The following is a 23322-nucleotide window of genomic DNA, read 5'->3' as shown; positions in this document are numbered from 1 at the left end:
CTACGCTTGTAGGGATTCATTTTCAAAGCCTCATAATTCAGCTACTGAAGATAGGATACTTCAAATCGGTTACATACGATATTCATGAGGGTGAAATTTAATAAAAGTTGCGATCACCAGAGTCTTGGAAAAAGACTGATTGATCGATTTATCCTAATATTTTCATGACTGTTGTTACAAGTAATACGTTTCCAAATAGCTATGCTTTAGATGTAATGTAATGTTAGTGAAAACACACCATTTTCAAATGTTAATATAATTATATTAAGTAACTTAGTTATGGAGGCGGCTCAACTTCAAGGTACTGTTTGTTTCGCACATATCGTTTACGAGCTAGATGTGAAGATTACATTCGCATTTTAACGGTTTCAAAGTATATATCCATAATTGTGAATTATATTCTATTCACATTCTTTAATAAGCTGACGTAGGTAACATACAAGGTTTTATTGATCTTGGCTATATCGCAATAATTCTTCCCATTCCAGATGCGAAAGTTATTTGACAAACATAGTTGAAGGCCAACACCTGTAGATGGTGCTATTGCATCGGATGTGATGTTTTCACAATTTGCAATGTTAGTTTTATCTAGATGCATTAGTTGGCTACATGACAGTTCAAGTAATGTTATTTGACAAGTTGAGATTCTCATTTCAATAGCCATCGTCTTCCGAGCTGTATCAGGGCTCTACACTCACGTGTGCTGCTAAGTTGAAACAAGTAGGTGCACACATGATCGATCCTGTAAGCACACATCACTTTTAAGAAGCAAATGCTCCAAAATGGGAGCATTGCAGAGCCCTGTGTGCTATGGCTAAAGCAACCAAACTTGTATTCCAGGGAAAGCAAATAATTGGTGTGGGATCTTTTACTGCATGTTAAATCCAGAGCTCCTCTTTTCTCTGGTCCTGTCCCAGGATAAATTAGAGGAGCTCAAAGTTTACTTCTCCAAGACTGAGTGGATTTGCAGAAATGTGAGAGAGTGCGATTCAAAAGGATCAAGAGGAACAATGAAGTTGTTAGCCCTTGGCCCTTTTTATTTTACACAGTGCAAGGTACTGACAAGTACCAAAACACTTCATTCTGCCCTCTAATCAGTTGAAAAATGTTTTTCAATATTCATAAAATAAAATGTTTTATTACATAAATTGTGAAGCGTTTTGTTTTTACTTTTTCAAGAAAATTATCCTCACCTCAGATGTGTGACTTTGACCACATGTGAACGGGAAGTTGCAGTTGCAAAGGCTTGCAGTTTGTCCTTGTGCCTAGAAATTAGATAGTACCTAGGTCTGAATTTCTGAACGTGAGTTACTGACCTTTCTTCTTGGTCTTAGGGCTGAACTCCCCGACTTCAGCTTTCATGAGGGAGCCCCGATCTCAGAGAGCCATGCTGGCAAGGGCTGCAGAGCCAAGCGACTCTGAAGATGAGGCATGGAACCCTTGTCTGGAGAGAGAGCCTGGTACACAAACAGCCGCAACACACACATATACAGAACCTGACTCAATAGGCATATTGTTCACAATGCCACACGTGTACTACATCACTACTCTAAGCATATTGTACATTCACAATGCTACAAATACACTTCATATACATCTCCAGTGTCCCGGAGCTTCAGTTCCAAAATCCGGAGTGCCAATCAGACTGGTGCTTCAGGGAGCAGTGCAGCAGGACAGGCCAGGACACAGGCAGCCTCGCGGGCTCAAACGCAGGCAGAACCTCCAGCGTCCTGCAGCGCACAGGTGAAGTCAGCGGCCCACGCGCTCACACTCCACTGGTGCTTGTGTAATTGAGGACATCGGCTGGACCTGAGGCTATTATTTCTAGTGACGGAGAAACCAGCTGTGACGGTTGTCCATTTTCCTCTTTAGCACTCGTTCGTAGCACACACCGGCTGGGAGTCTTGTTGTAGGTGGGCACACACTGGGCCGTTGCCTCGACCACAGTTCCGCTGGTCTGCAGCCAGCCTGCTTCAGCGTGTGCACGGCAGGCGTGTGCTGTGAAACATGGAATGATCCATTTCTGGACTCAGACATCAAATGCAATCACTTACTATAATATGCAAAATGCTATTTTGAAACCCATTTAAGCATTAAAATACAGCTGTCCAGGCATGTTTTGTGATTTGAGGGCACTTGATCGCAGCTGCCTTTGATTAACCGCTGAAGAACACTGTAAGAACATGAATGTATGTTGTCTTCTGCGCATTCAAATATTCCTGTTCTTTTAGGAAGTGAAGGATGCTACCAGCATCAGCAATGATGGTGACGATACGTTTCCTGGTTCCTCCGTTGTGAAGCAGAGAGAGCCATGCAAACAGAGCTCCAAACAACCAAATACTGGTATATGCAGGTCTATGGGCCCTTACACATGGGTGCCTGTTCATGTTACATCATAATGGTCTCCATCCAGTATTCTTCTCACTTTAGTTTTTTTCTAAATGAATGAGTGTTTGCAAGCTGTTGTCTTCAAAATGATGTGGAACAAAAGCAAAGAAAAGCACACAATTTGAGGCGTCGGCTAGCAAACTGATGAAAAACTGAATCTTTGTCCGTTTGGCAATTGCCGATAAATAGTTATGTGATATGACAATGGGTACCCAAGACTCATGGGATGGGCAGTGACACACTTACATGGATGTGGCACCAAATTGTGGTAGCGACCTATTACATGCGAGTTCTACTGTCAATAAAATTAAATGTACACAGTGCTTACAGATTGACATAAGTACAACAATCATTTGTCCAAAGTTCATCAGTTCCCAATATTGCTCCAGCATTACATTACATTATTGGCATTTGGCAGACGCTCTTATCCAGAGCGACGTACAGTTGATTAGACTAAGCAGGAGACAATCCTCCCCTGGAGCAATGCAGGGTTCAGGGCCTTCCTCACAATCTTATTGTGGCTACACCTGGATTAGAACCACTGACCTGGAACCAGGCCGCCCTGTAGCATGTTTGTCTGTTGTATTTCGCCCACAGTTGCGTTGCTCTGTGACTTTCAGGACGATCGAAGAAAGAGCATTTGAAATCGCAGAAGGAGCAGGCAACCGTCTACGTCCGTGGTGAAAAGCTCCGCAGCACACAGAAAGTGTGCTACACTGAGCAAGAGGAGCCCAGAGATGAAGATGATTTCTGTGAGCCATGCGGAAACAAAGGCTGTTTCAATTTCTATTTCTTGTTATTGAGGTCCAGCTATGGATAAACTCTCCCTTCTCTTAGATTGTGACGAGTGCCAGTCCTTCTTCACTGATGAATGCCCGGTCCACGGCCCCCCTTTGTTCATCTTCGACTCTCCAGCGCCCGCTGGGGCCCCCGACAGGGCCCGGCTTACCCTGCCCCCCGGTCTGGAGGTCAGAGTCTCCAGCATCCCTGGAGCAGGCCTGGGGGTGTTCGCCAAGGGACAGACAGTGCCCAGTGGAGTACACTATGGACCCTACGAGGGAGAGCTGACTGAGGAAGACATGGAGAGCGGCTACTCCTGGATGGTGAGAAGGACCTTGTTCTTGAGTGATAGTGCAGTGGAGAGTTCAGTGTCGAGAGCAGTGTGGGTTTTCATAGTGTGGGTTTTCATAGTGTGGAAATGTTATAACGGGGTCATTGTGCAGAGATTTCAAAGTAATATAGAGCTGTATGAGTGTTTGTGGCACAGACGTAACAGGTTAACGGTGTAGAAATTAAGCCTGGCTAACGATGCTGTGTTAGATCTCCAGGAGCAAGCGCTGTGTCATTGATGCCAAGAGTGAAACCCACTCCAACTGGATGAGGTTGGTAGTAGTGCTTACAGAAACCACTGACTGCATTTCTACCTTATAATACAATGATATGATGTTATATTAATAATTTTGTTGGGCTCTTTCTTACTTCCCCGTGTTCCCTTTCACTCAGATATGTTAACTGTGCTCGAAACGAGGAGGAGCAGAATCTTGTGGCTTTCCAGTACAGAGGGGTTATTCTGTATCGCTGCTTTAACCCCATTCACCCAGGGCAGGAGCTGCTGGTGTGGTATGGGGACGACTATGCCAAAGACCTGGGTATCACCTTCGACGACCTGTGGAGCAACAAGTGCTCTTCTAAAGGTACTAATCCCTTCTCTTCCCTTCTTCTCACAGATCATTCTCTGGGATTTGGTGTCCTGCAATTCTGAAGTGACCCATTTCACAGCTTTGTTTTAAGACTAGAAAAATCAGATGTAAAGAGGACTTTGCCCTAATCAATGCCCATGTTAATCCTCACCTAACCGAAGTGCGTATTTTGGACCATTTTGAGGAATAACCAGAATTTTGAGATGTAAGAATCTGACACGCTGGAGAAAAATGTCTTTGTGCTAAAAACAGAAATAATTTTAACTCATTCTCTTTTTCCTCCACCAGGGGGCGAGGACATTCCTTCTCAGTTCTTCCCCTGTACTCAGTGTTCGCTCTCCTACACAGCAGAGATCTACCTGCACAAACACATCAAGCACTCTCACCGTAAGGAATATGTGAGACTGCTCAGAGCAGGATCAGTCACATCAGAGAGTCTCCAGCCTTCCACCAGCTCCGACAGACACTGTGCACCGTCTGAGACTGTCCCAGATACAGTCAGACTCCTCAGCCCAAAACACCAGCGAACTCACACAGGGGAGAGGCCATACCACTGCGCCCAGTGTGGGAAGAGTTTCAGTGAGAAGGGAACCCTCAAACGACACCAGCGAACTCACACAGGGGAGAGGCCATACCACTGCGCCCAGTGTGGGAAGAGTTTCAGCCGTAGGGCACACCTCAAACGACACCAGCGAACTCACACAGGGGAGAGGCCGTACCACTGCGCCCAGTGTGGGAAGAGATTCAGTGTGGAGGGAAGCCTTAAACGACACCAGCGAACTCACACAGGGGAGAGGCCGTACCACTGTGCCCAGTGTGGGAAGAGTTTCAGCCGAGGGGCACACCTCAAACAACACCAGCGAACTCACACAGGGGAGAGGCCGTACCACTGCGCCCAGTGTGGGAAGAGTTTCAGCCAAGGGGGAGACCTTAAACAACACCAGCGAACTCACACAGGGGAGAGGCCGTACCACTGTGCCCAGTGTGGGAAGAGTTTCAGCCGAGGGGCACACCTCAAACAACACCAGCGAACTCACACAGGGGTTAGGCCGTACCACTGCGCCCAGTGTGGGAAGAGTTTCAGCCAAGGGGGAGACCTTAAACGACACCAGCGAACTCACACAGGGGAGAGGCCGTACCACTGCGCCCAGTGTGGGAAGAGATTCAGTGTGGAGGGAAACCTTAAACGACACCAGCGAACTCACACAGGGGAGAGGCCGTACCACTGCGCCCAGTGTGGGAAGAGTTTCAGTGAGAAGGGAACCCTCAAACGACACCAGCGAACTCACACAGGGGAGAGGCCGTACCACTGCGCCCAGTGTGGGAAGAATTTCAGTGAGAAGGGAACCCTCAAACGACACCAGCGAACTCACACAGGGGAGAGGCCGTACCACTGCGCCCAGTGTGGGACAAGTTTCAGTCACAGGTCAGACTTTAAACTACACCAGCGAACTCACACAGGGGAGAGGCCGTACCATTGCACCCAGTGTGGGAAGAGATTCAGTGTGGAGGGAAACCTTAAACGACAGCAGCGAACTCACACAGGGGAGAAGCCGTACCACTGCGCCCAGTGTGGGAAGAGTTTCAGCCGAGGGGCACACCTCAAACGACACCAGCGAACTCACACAGGGGAGAGGCCGTACCACTGCGCCCAGTGTGGGAAGAGTTTCAGTCAGGTGGAAACCCTTAAACAACACCAGCAAACTCACACAGGGGAGAGGCCGTACCACTGCGCCCAGTGTGGGAAGAGTTTCAGCCAAGGGGGAGCCCTTAAACGACACCAGCAAACTCACCCAGGGGAGAGGCCGTACCACTGTGCCCAGTGTGGGACGCGTTTCAGTCACAGGTCAGACTTTAAACTACACCAGCGAACTCACACAGGGGAGAGGCCGTACCACTGCGCCCAGTGTGGGACGCGTTTCAGTCACAGGTCAGACTTTAAACTACACCAGCGAACTCACACAGGGGAGAGGCCGTACCACTGCACCCAGTGTGGGAAGAGTTTCCGTGAGAAGGGAACCCTCAAACGACACCAGCGAACTCACATGCTCAAGGGCATATGGTAATGAATTCATTAATGGAGTGTCATTTTTTCATAACAATACATGTTTTAAAGCAAGTTCTCACTTTGTGATGAAACATTTTTAAGGTGTTCAAATGCATACCTTCTCTACCAACTGCATTTTGTTTTTCTAATTGTTTGATCATTTCATATAAAATCTTCATCTTAAAATGACATTATACTCTTATGTGATTAGTATTAAATCTTTGCACTTAAAGATGATGAAGATGGTACCACAGGAACAGTGTCTGGGAAACTGGCCAATGCAGCTGCAACCCAACACGATTGAGATGCATTTTGTTTTGTCTTGCCACGGGAGCATTCAATGATCCTGAGACGCACAACAGTACCACCTTTCCCTGATCTCCACAGCAGAGTTTACCTTGACCATTTTGCTGGGCCTCTATCATCAAGCATCAATTAGCACTTTAAGGTGAGGTCACACAGTCCCCTCCAAAGGTATTGGAGCATCAAGGCCAATTCTTCATTATCATTAACTTCTCTTCCTCTGCTCTCTACGTAATCGAGGGGCCATGGTCCGCATGGAATTTATATTTCATAGGCAAACTATTTTGCTGTTCAAAACGACCTGGATAACCTGTCAGGAGACTACGGTTAAACCTGGCACTTCGTGCATTGATGTCCCTTCTCTATCAATATAAGAAATAAAACGGCAACTTAAGCAACGAATGCTTGAAAATCCAAAAATGCAAAATATTCCGTTCATATACTTTGTCAGGTTCACCCTTCATCTGCTTTGTCTGGAATCAACAAATGCAAACATTCACTCCGGCTGTAGAAATATTCTCATTTATTGGTTAAAACTTAATTATTACAACTCACCACCGTTCCACCATGCGTACGCTACCTGGTTCTCCTGGGAAATCGCGCGGCTGTACGAGACCACGTCGAAATTAATGAACAATTTGCCCAGCCCCTACTTCTCATTGTTTCTCAAAGTACCTCTTTAAAAGTGGAAGTATTCATACATTTTAACTGGTACGTTACCCCCAAAAAAACCCACAAAGAAACGTGCGTCTTACACGCTTGCTTCGTCCAGCAATTGCTAAGAGAAGGTGCGCGCCTCGGAGACTCGCTTTGTCGCACAGGTGTGTGAGAAAACGAGGTTCCTGAGAGACCGGAATGGCATGGGTAGACTGCGTTTCCCGACGAACTGCAAAATTCGTGTAGGCTACTATTTCGGAGAAGGCTACTGCAGAACAACTTACTAAATACACTTCATAATTAGGCTTCCCCGACAAAGATAGCTTCGATGTTCAAATTCGACTTTCAAATTCACTCAAAACGTTTTTCTTAGAGAAGAGAACACGTTTTGTTTTTACTTCATTACGTTCCTATTCATGACGGTGAGATTTACACTAATTGTAGGCATCATCTTCATCATCATCTCCTAACTAGCCTAAGAATGCCAGTGGCAAAAACAAATTTTCCAACGATAATTGCAAATACAATTGTTGGAAGCAGCAAGTACACATTTAACAAATACGAGACCTTGGTGACTTTCTTGAAAACACCCAGTTTAAAATGTCATTTTATTTAAATTAATTTATCTAGTTAAAATACACTCTTAATGGATTCAATTTTTCACCTTTCCCATTTTATTTCATTTCATAAAATGGATGTTCAAAACACATTTAAACACATTTTTAGGAGATTAATACTGCTAAATAAATTCATAATATCAAACATTCTAGGATTTCATGCACAAATAAAACTCATGGCCAGCATGTCGAAGCTTAACTTTTACTGACAAAAGCAAACCGTCTCCTTTTAAATAACCACAGACTTAGCAAACCCACAGCTGTACAAGTTCAATGACGCTACACATCAGCACAGGTTTGTCCATGCAATGCAATGGAGTTATAATGTTTTACAGTCACTGTGCTCAACACTAAATACCGGGTCAGAAAGTCAAATTACACAAATAAAACATTTGTTATTAGCCATGGATATTGCTTTAAATTATGTATAACAGGATTAATCATTTTAAATTGCGTCAAAATGTACACATGCACGGTTTGGACCTACACAGAATAATAAACTACACATTCCAAAAAAACTGTAAGGCTTTCTTGTCAGAAACTACCGAAATCATGTTGGCCTCATTCATTTGCCTGCATATTTATTCAACAATACACTTGGCAACTGAAAAAGTAACTCCATTTTACGATGACACTTTAAATACTCCAACAGTTTACATGATTTATTACATTTTTCATTTTGTAATTAATAGCTACCTAATTGTATTTTACAAACTACCGAAAAAAGTACTATATCTGTTTCTCGACTCGGCTACTAACGGCTTCTAATCAAGAGACCAGTCTGTCTAAAATTAACAACGGGAATTTTATATATTCATTTTAATGGAATACCTAATCGATTATATCAGAATATTCCATTCATTCGAGCTCGAAAACATGAGGCAACAAAAACATACATAAAATTCATGTTCTCTTATTTAATCGTTAATATTTCGTACCACGACAGAAACATAACCCCCGAATTTCACTGAAAAAATATGTTACTGTCACTAGTGGCACCCTAAATTTGCCATTAGAAACCAGCAATTCGACAAACCTTTCTATTTCATGGCAAAATGTGAGTGCGATTCAGAAGCATCAAGAGGAACCATGAAGTTATGTTAGCCCTCGGTAAATGCTCTTTATTTTACACAGTGCAAGGTTGTACTTCCTGACAAGTACCAAAACGCTTCATTCTGCCCTCTACCGAGTTGAAACATGTTTTTTAATATTCATAATAAAATGTTTGATTACATACATTGTGAAGTGTCTTTTGTTTTTACTTTGCCAAGTTGAAAAATAAGATTATCCTCACCTCAGATGAGTGTGACTTTGACCACATGTGAACAGGAAGTTGCAGTTGCAAAGGCTTGCAGTTTGTCCTGTCTAGAAATGAGATGGTACTATCCAAATGGGATTTCTGAACGTTAGTTACCTACCTTTCTACTTGATCTTAGGGCTGAACTCCCCGATCTTGGACAGCCATGCTGGCAAGGGCTACAAAGCCAAGCGACTCGGAAGATGAGGAATGGAACCCTAGTCTGGAGAGAAAGCCTGGAACACAAACAGCTGCAATACACCCACACACACACACACACACACACACACACACACACACACACACACACACACACACACACACACACACGAGAAATCGTTAAGCTCACAAGCAAATATTTGGTTTTTCCACGCACACAAATGTATGGTTGTAAAATAGCAATTACACACAGCACAGCAGACATCTTCATGAACGGTGATTCAGTGGCTAGAAACATGAAACTACGTGTCAAAACAGAAGGATAAAGCAAAAGGCGGAAGTCTAAGACAGAACAGGTCGTAACAGAAATCAATCAGAAATAAAAGTTGGAGAGTGTGGTCAGGACACATAATCTGGCGGCAAAAGACAGAAACAAAGAGGTTTAGAAACTCGTAACTAACTTGAATCCAAATCCTAGAGACAGGTGGGAACAATGACAGACAGGAAAGTACATTCAATGATTGGAAAGGCGGAGACATGAAACGAGACTGATGAAACGAATTAACGAACAACCAGGAAACGGACTACGGTGTGCACAGAGGGTAAAAATACACGGAAACGCTAACAACTTCGACAAAGCTAGACAATGAAAAATACAGAACCTGACTCAATAGGCATGTCGTACATTCACAATGCCACATGTGGACTACATCACTACTCTCTAGGCATACTGCTCATTCACAATGCTACATGTGTATCTGTAATATTGTAGTCCCCCTGAAACAAACTCTTATAATATATTGTCCTCTAGGGTCCTATTCACACTTGTCCCCGTGTTCGATCTGCACTGTATTCTGGATAAGAGCGTCTGCTATATGCTTTGTAATGTAATGCAATAAAAGAAACAAAAACAAAAGTTCAAAACGTTTTATACACAATAAGCAAGGGTAAGTACAAATATAAAGAATAGATGTATAGAGATGTGAAAGGGGTTAACTTGTGAAATATTTGCTACAAGGAATAAAAAATGTGGAGTAACCTTTGCAAATGTAACATTTTTTTTTAAAAAGGGTGTTAAATATAAAACTGAGGTATGATTATTAGTATCCTAAAATATTTCATAGCCATACCATTTTACTGTTCAAAACTATCGGGATAACCTGCCAGGAGACCACAACAGAAAATCATCTTGTGCGCTAAACCTGCCACTCTGTGCATTCATGTCCCTTCCATATAAATAAATCAAATAAATCATCCTGGATGAATAAAACTACACCATTAGAAACACATTCTACAAGTGCTGCTCATTTGAAATCATTTGTTTGTAAATTGTTTCCAAAATTTATACTTTCAAAGAGTACAAATTGCATTGTTCCAGCTTCTTCAAAATAATTACCAAAACAGAGATACATTTGATAGGAAACAGACTCATCAACCTGCTATGATTTCGTTCCTCAGTATTGATTTCAAACCCTAAAAGCACTGCATACCAGACGAGATTCTGTGCATTTATATACTTGGACAAATAGTTTTGCTTAGGCAGCATCTCCTTTTTCATTGTCACTACTGTTTTCATAGTGTTTTGCATTGCTGGTTCATCGTCATTAGGCACCATTCCCGTCACTTTAACTTCCATCAAACAAACGACATTGTTTTAGAATGCGGGGAAAGGCCTACCGGCATTTCGTAAGCAACGAACATTCCGTTCATAAGTTTTGTCTGGAAGCAACAAATGCAAACATTCACTCTGGTTGTAAAAAATACTCATTTCACATCTGTTAAAACTTCATTACAACAACTCCATAGTTTTACTCACCACCGTTCCACCACGCGTACGCTACCTGGTTCTCCTGGGAAATCGCGCGGCCATACCACCGCGTGAAAATAGGGGCGTTTCCACGTAGACAGGGGTGGTTTAACGACAAACACAGGGAATTTTATCGACACTGAGTGGTCTGCAAAGTGTTGAATATGTTGGTTTGTTTTGAGTATGCTAATTTGGTTAATTCATGTGGTAAAAACATGTGTTGTTCAGTTTATTGACTAGTGCTAGAGTTGGGGTTACCTAGTGGGTGGGGCTACAGCAAACCTTAGCCTATATTAGGTCCCATGGCCAGAATACGGGAGTATGGTTGAGAGAGAAGGTACGGTCAGACCTTCTCTCTCAACCTCTAATACCAATTAATTAAATGTTTAATCTTTCCCCATTTTATTTCATTTGATATAACTGATGGTAAAATCAATGTATGATCTTTGCTCTTAGTTAGAACAAACAAGTTTGCTGCGTTTTTTCTGAATTCAGCAGACCCCTTTTTGGGGAAACTTTTAAAAACAAACGAAGACATCGACAAACTCCTACTGTCTCAAATATTAAACGTAGAAAAGATGGGTTGAGCCAGCAATCAATCACACAAATTTAAAAGTCAAGTTATAATCTTTCAAAGCATCTAGCATCTAAATTGAAACTTAAACTTGCTGACCAGAACTTTAACTGACAAAAGCAAACCGCCTGATTTTAAATAACCACGAGCTTTCAACAAACCCACAGCAGTCTACAAGTTCAATGACGTTACACATCAGCACAAGTGATCCAGGATTTTTTCATTAATTATTATTCGTCCACGCAGTTATACTGTTTTGTCAATGTCACTGTGCAAATTACAGAAATATCCCATTTCTTATGCAAGCAAATGAATTAGACCTACATGATTTAGTTTATATTTTATGCCTTATCGTTTTCTTGGAATGTGTAGTTTATTATTCTGTGTAGGTACAAACCGTGCGTTTGTGCATGTGCACAGTTTGAAACTGAAAATGATAACTAATCCTGTTGTACATACATAAGCCATGGCTCATATTCATTCTACAATATTATATATAATATATATTGGCTTCTGAAAGCATTAAGAAATCAATCCGAAATAACTCAATTTAACGGTTACACTTTTGAATATTCCTACACTTCACATGATTTATTACATTTTATTTTACAAACTACCGAAAAAACTAGGTCTGCTTCTGGACAACTAATGGCTTCAAATTAAGAGACCCGTCTGTGTAAAATTATCAACAGGAATTAAATAGTTAAATTAATTTAAACGGAATAGCCTAATTACAACGTTTGTTGAAACCAAATTATTTCATTTCGGCATACATTTTAACTGGCATATATTTCAAAAAATAAACTTACCACACAAAGAAACGTGCGTCTTTCCCGCTTGCTTCGTCCAGCCATTGCTAAGGGAAGGTGCGCGCCTCGGAGACGCGCTTAATAGCACGTGTGTGTGAAATTCACTCAAGACGTTTTTCTAAAAGAGAACACGTTTAGTGTTTAATTAATTACCTTCTTTGTCGGCCTCTTATGATTTACCCCAAGTGATATTTCATTTTTATTCTGTTCGGTTACACTTCAGCTGCATTTTTACAGCGACGCTTGTTTGGATTAATTACCAAAGCCTCATAATTCAGCTACTGAAAATAGGATACTTCAAATCGGTTACATACGATATTCACGAGGGTGAAATTGACACTAATTGTAGGCCTCATCATCTCCATCTCCATCTCCGTCTCCGTCTCAAATAACATCAATGAATGCCGTTATGCTGTAGCGTAGAGGTTAAGGTAAATGATTGGGACACGCAAGGTCGGTGGTTCTAATCCCGGTGTAGCCACAATAAAATCCACACAGCCGCTGGGCCCTTGAGCAAGGCCCTTAACCCTGCATTGCTCCAGGGGAGGATTGTCTCCTGCTTAGTCTAATCAACTGTAGGTCGCACTGGATAAGAGCGTCTGCCAAATGCCAGTAATGTAATGATTTATCATTACAATATGCAATATGCAATAACCAACTTCAAAAACGGGATGCCACAGTTGTTCTGGAAAGGATACTTTGATTTTTTTTCACAACCCCTAATTTCACTGTAAAATAAAATGTTGTTGCAGGTGGATTCACATCCTGAATACTACTTTGCCTCTCCTTCATTACTCCTACCACTGTGAGCATTTGAGCACCAGCTCCAAAAAGGTTGAAAACCCCTGTGACAATGGATGGTGATGAAGTCTTACATTAAAAAATGATCCTCTTCCAAAGTAATTGGTGTCAATTTATTTATTTACTCTAAAACATTCATGATCTAAACATAATGTTGTTACAACTAATCGGTTTCCACAAAACTATGCATTAGGAGTAATGTTACATTTAGAATTTGAGTAGTTGGATACATTGGGAGTTAAATGCATGTAAATGAATGAAAACTTTGAACGTTTGTGTCATTTGTGTCAAGTGATATTGTTCAGCGAACAAATGATTTTTGGTTCATGAATATTGTATACAAGCAATTGAAAAAAGTGTTCAGTTTTTGATTATCCGTTTTGAGTTTTGTGTCTACAGTTTTGAAAAATGACCTCAAGGTTCTGAAATTAGTGTCAAAGTGATTGTAAAAAAACTAAATTATTTGATGCGAACAAAATGCAAGGTTAACCATGTTGGAAAAAAGGTATCTTTAGCATGAAATTGAGTCCTCATGGAACACAGAGTTTTATTGTATGTGACACAAACAGTTGGGGGAACTGTGTTTTGTGTGTGTGTGTGTATGTGTGTGTGTGTGTGTGTGCGCGTGCGTGAGTGCGTGAGGAAGTGTGTGAGTGAGTGTCAGTATGTGAGTGTGACAGTGTGAGAGAGGGATTGTGTGTGTCAGTGAGAGAGTGTGTGTCAGTGTGTCAGTGTGTGAGAGTGTGAGAGAGGGATTGTGAATGTGTTCATGTGCTTGCTTGTGTGTGTGTGTGTGTGTGTGCGCATGTGAGAGGGCGCGTGTGAGTGAGTGTGTGTGTGTGTGTGTGTGTGTGCGCATGTGAGAGGGCGCGTGTGAGTGAGTGTGTGTGTGTGTGCGAGAGAGGGATTGTGTCTGTGTGAATAAGTGCATGTGCGTGAGTGTAAGAGAGAGTGTGTGTGTGTGTGCGTCGAATTCATTAAACTTTTTGCTTTGTGATAAATCGGCGTTCTCGTGCAGGTGTGTATAACTCGGCCACAGTTCACACAGGTAGGGGCAGGTAGTGCTGAGAGGAGTTTCTCACTGCCCCAGTGCAGCCTGATGAAAGGGGCTGTCGATGCGCTAATCGGCTCGTCTCCTGAGGTCAGGCTGCATACTCATCTCCCCCCACAAAGCGCACCTGTCCGAGCCGTCTCCCGTCAGCTCCCGTTACCCGGGAAACGATGAGAACCCGCCGCGGCCGAACGGAACGTCGGTCCCCAGACCCAGTACACGGTCCACCTTGACCCCTCTCCCTGTTACTGCAGCACCCCCCCAAACCTGTACACTCTACCAGGAGTGTGCCCATTTTCAAGATGCCTACGGACCTGTAGCCTCACGGATCGGTTGCTTGACTGGGTCCTGGCAGTGTAGTCACAATAAGATCAGTGCTGCTGTTGGGACCTTGAGCAAGGCCCTTCACCAAGGCCCTTCACCCTGCATTGCTCCGGGGGGGTTGGCCCCTGCTTAGTCTAATCAAATCGATAAAAGCGTCAGCTAAATAACTGAACTGTACTATCTCTTTTTTTGGCCATTTTTACCCCCTCCTCTTGCCACCTTGAGCTGTATATAATTTCTGGATATATATAAAAAAAGGTCTCAAATATCAAAATATAAAATAGTAAAATATACATTTTAAAATATGATATCTGAAAATATATGCAAGTTAAAATTTTATGCTGAAAACATTTTTGAGACACATTTTAACCAAAGAACGTGGAAGGTCCGGCTCAAGCCACCAGGAGATTGGCTGCTTTCTTCTCCAGCTAAATAAAGGATTGTATTTTGTCTGTTGGTCATTGTGGATTTGGCTGAGGTGCGCTGCAGAATGTCGAGGCGGCATTAGCGCCATGATTGTCCTCGACTGTGCCAGGACTGCCGCTGATGCGGTAATTACTGATTCTGACCGTTTTCCTGCCTGGAGCGGCCTCACCGCTGCCCTCCAGTGGTAACCGAAGGTAATGCCGTTTTGGTGCCAAAAAGTTCTCCTTTGAAGTCCATTCAAAACTATGAATTTCCCTGGTGAAATTATACTATGAGGACGGAACGTTTACAATACATTTTTTTTAGCCACACAGAAGATGAAGACTTTTCTCATTCCTCTTCATGTCATTTAGGTCACCATTGCTGGTGCACAGAAACCCGCAAAATCAAACATGACAGCTTCCATGAATTAGCTTCATATGCCAGGACAGGGCAGGGACATCTGCCACCTGGACCAATGTTAGAGGCGGGGTGCATGTTTGTTCACTCCATTGTAACCAAGGAACACACATACACAAATACCCACACACACACACACACACGTGCAAACACGCATGTAGTCACACATATAATGCACTAAAATAATGCACGCATTTAAGAAAACACAGATATTACATCACAGTTATTTAGCTGACGCTTTTATTCGAAGTGACTTACAGTTGATTTAACTTTGCAGGCGGTAAATCCCATCTGGAGCAATGTGAAGTTAAGGGCCTTGCTCAAGGGCCCGACGGCTGCACTGATCTTGCTGTGGCCACACTGGGGCTCGAACCCCCAACCTTCCAGGTCCAGATCCTCCGACACAGTAACTCTTACACAAGTAGCTTTTGCTCCCTGTGTTCCAGTTACCAGTCTGGCTCCAATCTAGTGTTGAACATCTGTGCTGTCACTCAAACTGGCTTTGGGGGCTGTTGACGGACAGGATTAGTTAGAGTGAACGTCCTGGTGACACCAGTCACTGGCTGAGATGTTCCTTCAGTCCCCGATTGGCTTTTTAGGACGGTGGACACCCATCCGCCAACCCTCCCTCGCCCTGCCCCGTCTTGTCCAAACAGCAGTCAGAGAGTTGGACGTTCGGCCAATGACAATGGCAGACAGCAGGAAGCAACCGGTCTCCCTGAAGCGCTAGCGTTAGCGTTAGCAAGATGCCGGCTAAGGCAGGGACACACAAGAAGGGCTTGTAGACATTTTCAGCCTGTGAGCTGACGTTCTGTGCTCGCTGATGGTGCCGATCGCTGGAAAAACACACGGTTGAAAGTGTCAATCTACAAAAATAATTTTAGTTATTTTGCAGATGCTTTTATCCAAAGCGACTTACAGTTGATTTGAGTAAGCAGGGGCCAATCCCCCACTGGAGCAATGTGGGGTTCAGGGCCTTGCTCAAGGGCCCAACAGCTTATTGTGGTTGCCCTGAGGTTTGAACCACCGACCTTCTGAGTCCCAGTCATGTACCTTAGCCACTAGGTTACCAACTGTTTTTCCACCCTCCCTTTACCTGGGAGTCAGGTGTGAAGCCAGTCTGGCCAAGCAGTAGCTAATTGTTCAGGTAATTATACCCAGGAGGAAGGAAAACCAAGGATTTCAATTTGAGGGTGAGTTTTGGGGATCCCTGCAATATAGTGTTACAGCATTTGAGAATAAAAAAAACATTGCTCCAATCAAATTATAATAACGGAGGTGATACCCACACCGTGATGCTAATCCATTTACCACTACGGCTATGCTACCGTAGGTTGGCAACCGCTGTTGTAGCCAATACAGTCTGCCCACCTCAGTACTGCACTGATTACCCATCAGCTTCATCAACAATCTGGGTCTGCGGGGCCGTTCACTTCTCCTAAAAATACAGCACAGATCCGCGGGGAAAAGGATGGCTTATCGATTTTTAAAAAAGTTATTTCTTTGTCCTGAAGCCTTTGAGGCATTTGAGCTGACTGTGTCTTAATGGACCCCAAGGATCTTTCTATGAAAATTCATCGGTCAATAAGCCAATAAGTATTTGAGAATGAACCTGAGGGAAAGTGTCTGGCTGGGTTGTGTGAGCGCAGGCTGAATCAATAGCTCCGGTGAGGCTGAGTGTTAAATACTGCAGTGTCCAGGCCAGCGCCTCACCTCCAGGGGCAGATTTATCAAAAAGGCACCCTACCGCATCTTAAAGCAAACGTCCCGACGCCATTCATCATCGGCTAATCTCTACGCCGAAATCACTCATTACACGCTCCTGTGTTCGTGAAGCGCCGGAAAATCTGCTTTCCGGCTAATCTTTCTGCTCCTTAAATGCCTGGGATCTTCTAGAAATAAACACAACAATATGTGGAATTGCTCTGTGCGATGTGGTGACAAATGAATTGATAGAATCAAGTGATGATTTCGTTCTCATTAGAGCGCAATAAGTCAAAGTCAGAATTATTGTCATGTGTTTAAAAACAGACGCCTCTTTTGAAACTATTAAATTCTTCTTCACAGCTACATGGCGGTACAGTAAGGACACAGACAACTGACACTCGCATCACACCGGACATATTTACGTATTTGCATTTCAATCCTAAGTTTGCAAAAAAAAGTAAGGTGCACCAGGCTGGCTAAAGTCCAACAGTGCATTCTTAAATTGGTTAGTGCCTTGGATGGCAGCCAATCGCAGTGGTTGTGTGGGTGTGTGTATGAATGGGTGAATGAGAAGCATCGATTGTACAGCTTTGGGTAAAGGTGCTATATAAATGCCAACCATTTACCATTTACCATTTAAATGACTTATTTCTTGTCTGGAAACCCAGATAACCTAAGGGAGGTTTTGGAGTGTGCGCTTAGGGACCACTTTCCTGAGGGCAGCAGAGAGAACTGCTTTTTGGGAGAAAATGGGAAAAATCAGAAACAAACAAAATAAAGTATATCTAATCCTCCCTGTCCCTAGATGACTGAGTGCTTCTTTACTGATGGATTCAGTTAGCAATTTGTTCTGTTGGGGAATTGGACCTTTCCCCAAAATATCGCACATTTGAGATCCAGTTTGGCTGAACGTATAAACATATAAAACGTATAAAACATATAAATACATGAAATACAAGTTCTGCATCTGCAGGTGGCCCTGAGCAGCGTTGGCATGGTGAATATGTTTATTGTACTGATGTATATTCTCCATGTGCTGAGAGCTGGCTGGTCTCTGTGGCACTCACACACACACACACAAACACCACATCCTTCACAATGAACAGATTAATAACAACCATGACCGTAATGCCTCTCCTCCATCTAAACCATTAAAAAGTGGCATCAGTGGCACATCCGTAGATGTGAGATTTTTAATCTTTCAGCAGATTCTTCTTTAAATGATATCCCAGGGCAAGACCGGTCTGGTCTGTAGGGCATCCGAGGGGAAATTTAAGAGTGTGCCACAGCACAACTAATTTAAAGGCCCATCTCTAGATTCATCATCCAAACCAGCACATAGCCCTGTCCTTAGACCTGGGTCAGTGTGTGTGTGTGTGTGCATGTGTGCATGCATGCATGTGTGTGTGTGTGTGTGTGTGTGTGTGTGTGAGTGTGTGTGTGTGTGTGTGGGGGGGTGTGTGTGAGTGTGTGTGTGTGTGTGTGCGTGTGTGAGTGTGTGTGTGTGTGTGTGTTTGCGTGTGTGTGTGTGCGTGAGTGTGTGAGTGTGTGTGCGCGTGTGAGTGTGTGAGTGTGTGTGTTACTGACCCATTTACAAATAATAAGTACAGGTCCTGAGAGACTGCTGTTTTCTAATTGGTTAATTGATTGAGGTGAAAATTCATGATGTTTAGAGTTTTATTCATGACCGGGCTGTGCTGAACATTTGAAGAAACATTTGTTTGTGGGGCTCGGGGCAGTGCGGTGTAGCAGTGCGGGAATGGAGTAGCCAGAATGCTTCAGTTAAGCCCCTGTCTGACTGCAGTGATTCAAACCATTCTTGTGAGAGTGTGAGACACAGACGCTCGCTTGCCGAGCCGAAGACCTATTCATTTCGCAACGAAACCTAAATCTTCTGCTGTCTTGTGCGAGCAACACACACTATTCTGGAGCTTGACTCGCAGTTCTGAAAACCAAAAAAAAACCAAAAAAAAAAAAAAACCCCACAATGGTGGATGTGTGTGTGTGTGTGTGTGTGTGTGTGTGTGTGCGCTGCGCTGGGCAAACACTTTGAGCCAGACAGCCGAAACTTTACTTTTTCACAGGGAGAGCTGCAGCGGGGTGGCGCGGCACAGATTGTGCATGCGGTTCGGTCCTCCGGCTGCCAGCTCAGCCCCAGTGCGGCGCGAGGGAGATTAATGTCTTGTTATCCCGGTATCTTTGGGAGCGGTGCAGGAGATGAGATTTTGATTAGCTTTGGGGGGGGGGTGCGGGGGTGCGGGTGGAGGAGAGAAGATGGATTTTTGATGTCGCGGAGGTGGGTGGAGGACGGGGGGGGGGGACGGGCTCTGTCAGGGGGACGGGGGGACGGGGGGACGCTGTCAGGGGGACGGGGGGGACGGTGGGGCCCAGCCTCTCGAGGCCCGCCGTGATCAATGCGCTCATTACTGCCGCTCACAGGCTCCAGCGGTTCCGCACTCCCGCTCAAATCTATCGCGCGAGCGAAGGGGAGATGGACCGGAGAAGGAGCGAGACGTCGCGGCGGAGGGAATGCGCCCCGCGTGGCGTTCATTAGGACAGCGGGCGTGCCAGAAACGAGGGCGGAATTCGTCTTTGAAGCGCGCTTCCCGGTCTTGCTGAGAGGCGGCGCTGCGGTCGGCTCCAGTATCGGCGTTTCAGTCTTTTCAATGCACCTCAATGGCAGCAATCTGGCCAAAATACAAAGGCAATCATTTTTAGCTCCAAGAAAAGTGTGGCTGCAATTGATGTTTTTCTTTGTCCAATGTCTGCCCATTCCAATCTGTTAAGTGAGTGTGTTCTTTGGACAATATTTGAATATTTTGTGGATGAATCGGGGACAGTTTGCAGCACTGACGAGTCACTGAATCTCATGCATTCCAGCAATGATTCCCAACCCTGCTCCTGGAGATCTGCCGTCCTGTCTTCACTCCAACCCTAACAAAGCACACCTCACTCAACAGCTAGAGAGCTCCTTGAGCTGCTAACTGGTCGAATCCGGTGTGCCAAATTAGGGCTGAAATGAAGACCTACAGGAAAGTAAATATTTAGGAACCGGATTAGGGACCACTGTTCTACAGGGGTCAGACAGCTGCAGATCACTGCTTTCAAAATGCTTGGAAACAAACATTTTCATGAGGAAACGTCACTTTTCACCTCATCTGACTTCATGAGCCAGAAATAGGTCTCCATTCTGGAACCCATCTGGAACGAAATGATGGGAGTTATTAAGCAACTGCAACTGAATCTGAACTGCATAGTTTGGTAAAGATATTCCCCTCATCCTGTCCTGCACCTGAAACAGAGTTATCATCTTGAAATCTGTCAGGTGTTCCACACTTTGAAATCAGCCCGGGGATTAGGGAGGTACAGTGGCAAAAGCGCGGAATTGCATTTTTGTAATTAAATATCATAACTTTTGAAGATTGCAGTCCACTGTCCCGTCTCTCTCGGGGCAGAGGGTGACTGTGTGCTTGCACTTCCCGCGTGAAAGAACATTAATTGGCGAGGAGTGTGAAAGTTTGCTCAGGGCGATGTGTTTGTGACTGTGACTCTTCCCACAAGCCATTGAGTTCAAAATGAAAGCTTTAAAAAAAAAAAGAGACCCAGAAAGAGGGGGAGAGAGAAGAAGGAGAAGAAAAGGGGGAGAGAGAGAGGCCAGAAACGGGGGGGTTGTGCCGGTTGAGAGAAAGAGATGGAGAGGGAAAGAGAGGAAGGAGAAGAAAAGGGGGAGAGAAAGAGAGAAGCCAGAAACGGGAGGTCCGTGCCGGTGAGAGAGAGAGAGAGAAAGAGAGGGAGAGAGAAAGACAAAGGGAGGAGGACGAGACGGAGAGAGAAGAATAGATGGTGTGATGGGGAAGTCGAGCAGAGGGACAGAGGAGAATAGAACAGCGGCTTGCCTGTGGTGACCAGAAGGGGGAGCTGTAGGACAAAATGGCGGAGAGAAGGAGGAACGCTGGCGTTCTGCCAAGAACCCCATCACCCCCCCCCCCGTTCCTGCACGGGAAGGGAGGGCAGTTCATGGGAACCCAATCCTCTCCCTCTGCGATAAAACGTCTCTCAACAGCAAATCACATCAACCACCGTCACTAAATGGCAAAATTGATGCACCTCTTTATTTATCTGCCTGTCTATTTATCGTGATTTCCCTGGTTTTCTTCCTGCCGAGACCCAACCAAGGTCCGTAATGGCGGGAAACTGGAGAGTTTAGTAACAGGCCCCCGCGGGCATTTTGGAGAGGCACGTGGATGTGTTTTTGAAATGCTCTTAAATCCCTCAAGGTCCGAGATCTTCACACACGTGTCATTGTTTTTTTTTTTTTTAATGCATCATTCCCAGAGAATGTAGAACGTGCTAAACAAATAATATTGAAATTGAAATGAAAAATTAAGGACAGAGGTTATTTGTGGTAAGATTAGACTTGAGTATGATTAGACTTGATTTAGTGGGTGACACAAGAAACCGCGTGGGGGAATACAGCGTTTTGATTGGTCGATCCCCAAGACGGGCGATGAATGAGGTCACGATTAAGCACGAGCCAATGGCAGGTTTCGATAAGGGCACGCCTCCCCCCTCATTCGTCCGCGGAGCGTGAAGGAGCATTTGAACAATTTTGAGTGTATTTTATATCTGAATATTTCACTTTTCACTGAAGCGAGCCGCGTCAGCGCTCCCTGCTCGGTACCTGAGATGAACCCGGAGCCCTGCAGCTAGGCGGGCGAAGCAGAAACCGTCGCAGAAACGTTAAAGCGATTTAAGACGCCACTGGGTGCGGGTACCGGGAATGCAAATGAAAACCGCAAGGTTACAGCGAACATCTCGCCACGTATTTCCGAGAGGAAAGTTTGCCATGAATAATAAGACTGTTTTTATAAAATGCATCTTTCCCACATTTTGATCGATGTTTAGAGATCCTCTACTTCAGTGGACGAATATATTCCAAGATAGTTTCCTCCTTCTGAATCCTATTTAACCCCTTTTGGTGTAAGATCACAGACGTGTGATTAGAGCCTTCTTAAAGATAAACTGAAATCAAAGTTAGATTTTTCCTCAATTTAGTCAATTCTTCATAACTGTACAAACACGTGTTAAAGTATATGTGTTAAAATATTAAATTGTCATGCAGTGTTTTTTTTGTTTTTTTTCCCACTTCCTGGAAAACAATATCTTACATGTTGATCAAACGTCAATTTTCCGTTCCCCTCCAATCAAAATCCTTTTCCCCACAGTGACATTCTGTCTGATTGGACATTTTCACATCGCCTCAATCAACTCCCCGCCCCTTAAGAAAACTCTTGGGGGCAAAAAGGCTGAGAGCCACCACAGTACCTGCCCCCTCCATCAGTTAAGACAGAGGCCCTGTCGGCGACATTACACCTGCCATAACCTGCCATAACCTGCCATAACCTGCCATAACCCTCCGCGCTTCCGCAGCTGTCCGCCAACCAGCGCCAACCAGGTCCCAGTCCGGCACGTTAGCCACTGAGCCCAGAAGCGGTGAATCGCTGGAAGCCGGACTGCGACGTGCGCTTCAGCCCTGTGAACAGATCTCACCGGGAAGCAGGGTTAGGCCACGTCACTCCGGGCATCTGTTCAGGAACTACGAATTAGAGCCATTTTTAAAATAGACCCTTTTCTTCTTTTTCGCTCCTCAGTCAATAACCTCCCTGGTAAATGAGTCCTGTTTGAGTCAGCGAGTGTAAATGCGGGTAATTGGCTCGTTTAGCGGAGCAACGGGCGGAGATGGGTCCTTCGGAGGAAGAAGAGGGGAAAAGGTGTAATTACTTTCAGCATCATTAGGCCAGCGAGACGACAGCCTTTTAGAGGGGAAACTAATTCCTCCTCTCTGTCTTTTTAAAGTCAGGGGACTGAGCGGGCGGCCCGCGGCCCGGCGGTGCAGGACTGGCCCCCGGAAGGTCGCTGGCCCAAGCCCCGGAGGGGCCACGATAAGATCTGCACTGCTGTTTGGGGCCCTCCAGCAAGGCCCTGAACCCCACATTGCTCCAAGGGAGACTGTCCCCTGCTAAGTCAAGTCAACTGTCAGTCACTTTGGATAGCGTCAGCTAAGTAGCAAATTATTCTTAAAGGATTGTTATGAAATCAGTGGCTGGCCAAAAGATCCAGGGAGGGGCAGACGTGGGGCGGGTGCTTACCCCAGCGCGGGTGTCCGTGGTGGGGATGTAGTCCGGCGCGAGGAGCGTGCTCGGTGTGGTGAGACTGCAGTGTCAGAGCGCTGATGGATGGAGGGGTCTGTGTGGCT

The 23322-nt window shown here is 44.6% G+C and overlaps 1 protein-coding gene across 1 annotated transcript; it reads left to right on the top strand.

Moving 5' to 3' along the window:
• The first annotated feature begins 1571 nt into the window (after positions 1–1571).
• On the top strand, positions 1572–23052 carry LOC133119330 (zinc finger protein 271-like). The gene is made up of 8 exons (XM_061229866.1): positions 1572–1748; positions 2232–2343; positions 3009–3140; positions 3226–3491; positions 3709–3770; positions 3892–4082; positions 4377–6150; positions 22923–23052. Exons 1-8 carry the CDS (start codon positions 1572–1574, stop codon positions 23050–23052), a joined length of 2844 nt encoding a protein of 947 aa, XP_061085850.1.
• The last annotated feature ends 270 nt before the right edge of the window (positions 23053–23322 follow it).

The sequence above is a fragment of the Conger conger genome, chromosome 19, assembly GCF_963514075.1.
Source record: "Conger conger chromosome 19, fConCon1.1, whole genome shotgun sequence".
Classification (NCBI taxonomy): Eukaryota; Metazoa; Chordata; class Actinopteri; order Anguilliformes; family Congridae; genus Conger; species Conger conger.
Note: the sequence above shows the minus strand (reverse complement) of the source record. Positions and strands in the feature narration are given on the sequence as shown.

What these genes read in the sequence shown, in the direction of transcription:
- LOC133119330 (XM_061229866.1), top strand. Translation starts at nt 1,572, where the DNA reads ATGCTACAAATACACTTCATATACATCTCCAGTGTCCCGGAGCTTCAG. An exon ending in CAGAGATGAAGATGATTTCT is followed by an intron (nt 3,141 to 3,225) that starts GTGAGCCATGCG and finishes CCCTTCTCTTAG; the next exon opens with ATTGTGACGAGTGCCAGTCC. An exon ending in CAACAAGTGCTCTTCTAAAG is followed by an intron (nt 4,083 to 4,376) that starts GTACTAATCCCT and finishes TTCCTCCACCAG; the next exon opens with GGGGCGAGGACATTCCTTCT.